Source organism: Bison bison, unplaced genomic scaffold (assembly GCF_000754665.1).
Source record: "Bison bison bison isolate TAMUID 2011002044 unplaced genomic scaffold, Bison_UMD1.0 scf7180017864240, whole genome shotgun sequence".
Classification (NCBI taxonomy): Eukaryota; Metazoa; Chordata; class Mammalia; order Artiodactyla; family Bovidae; genus Bison; species Bison bison.
Window position 1 is genome coordinate 245,845 of NW_011494812.1, and position 943 is coordinate 246,787.

The 943-nt window shown below is 44.1% G+C and overlaps 1 protein-coding gene across 1 annotated transcript in view; it reads left to right on the plus strand.

Annotated features, from left to right (window-relative positions):
• The window catches only part of LOC104993587 (T-cell surface glycoprotein CD1b-3-like), a 69,876-nt gene that overhangs the window by 67,253 nt on the left and 1,680 nt on the right, over positions 1-943 (plus strand). Inside the window, 1 exon segment of the mRNA XM_010846908.1 lies at positions 884-909. Within this exon segment, the coding sequence (XP_010845210.1) occupies positions 884-909 (26 nt within the window).

Here is a 943-nt window from a genome sequence, read left to right on the forward strand (position 1 = left end):
TGTCCGTCGTGGCAATGTGGCTGGTGACAGCAAAAATTGATCCACCCATGGAAGCTGCTGGCTTCACAGCTCAGGTGATTATTTTGAACCATCCAGGCCAAATCAGTGCTGGATATGCACCTGTGCTGGATTGTCAGACAGCTCACATTGCTTGCAAGTTTGCTGAGCTGAAAGAGAAGATTGATCGTCGTTCTGGGAAAAAGCTAGAAGATGGCCCTAAATTCTTGAAATCTGGTGACGCTGCCATCGTTGATATGGTTCCTGGCAAGCTCATGTGTGTCGAGAGCTTCTCTGATTATCCTCCCCTGGGCCATTTTGCTGTGCGTGACATGAGACAGACAGTCGCTGTGGGTGTGATCAAAGCAGTGGACAAGAAGGCAGCTGGAGCTAGCAAGGTCACCAAGTCTGCCCAGAAAGCTCAGAAGGCTAAATGAATATTATCCCCAATACCTGCCACCCCAGTCTTAATCAGTGGTGGAAGAACGGTCTCAGAACTGTTTGTCTCAATTGGCCATTTAAGTTTAATAGTAAAAGACTGGTTAATGATAACAATGCATTGTAAAACCTTCAGAAGGAAAGGAGAATGTTTTTGTGGACCATATGTTTTGTGTGTGGCAGTTTAAGTTATTAGTTTTTAAAATCAGTACTTTTTAATGAAAACAACTTGACCAAAAATCTGTCACATTGAGATCCATTAGAAAAAGTTTAATGAGAAAAAAAAATCAAAAGTGAGAAGTACCTAAATAGAGAAATGATTAATCAATAAGTCATTTGGTGCCCATAGGAGTGGAAGAGGAAACTGTCCAAAATTGTGGCTTTCTGAGTCCCCATGCTCTGGATTAAAGTCATAATCTGACATTCTTACTGCTCCTGCCTACCCCAGTGAAGCCTGAAGCCTGGCTGTCCAGTGGCCCCACTCCTGGGCCTGGCCGCCTACTGCTGG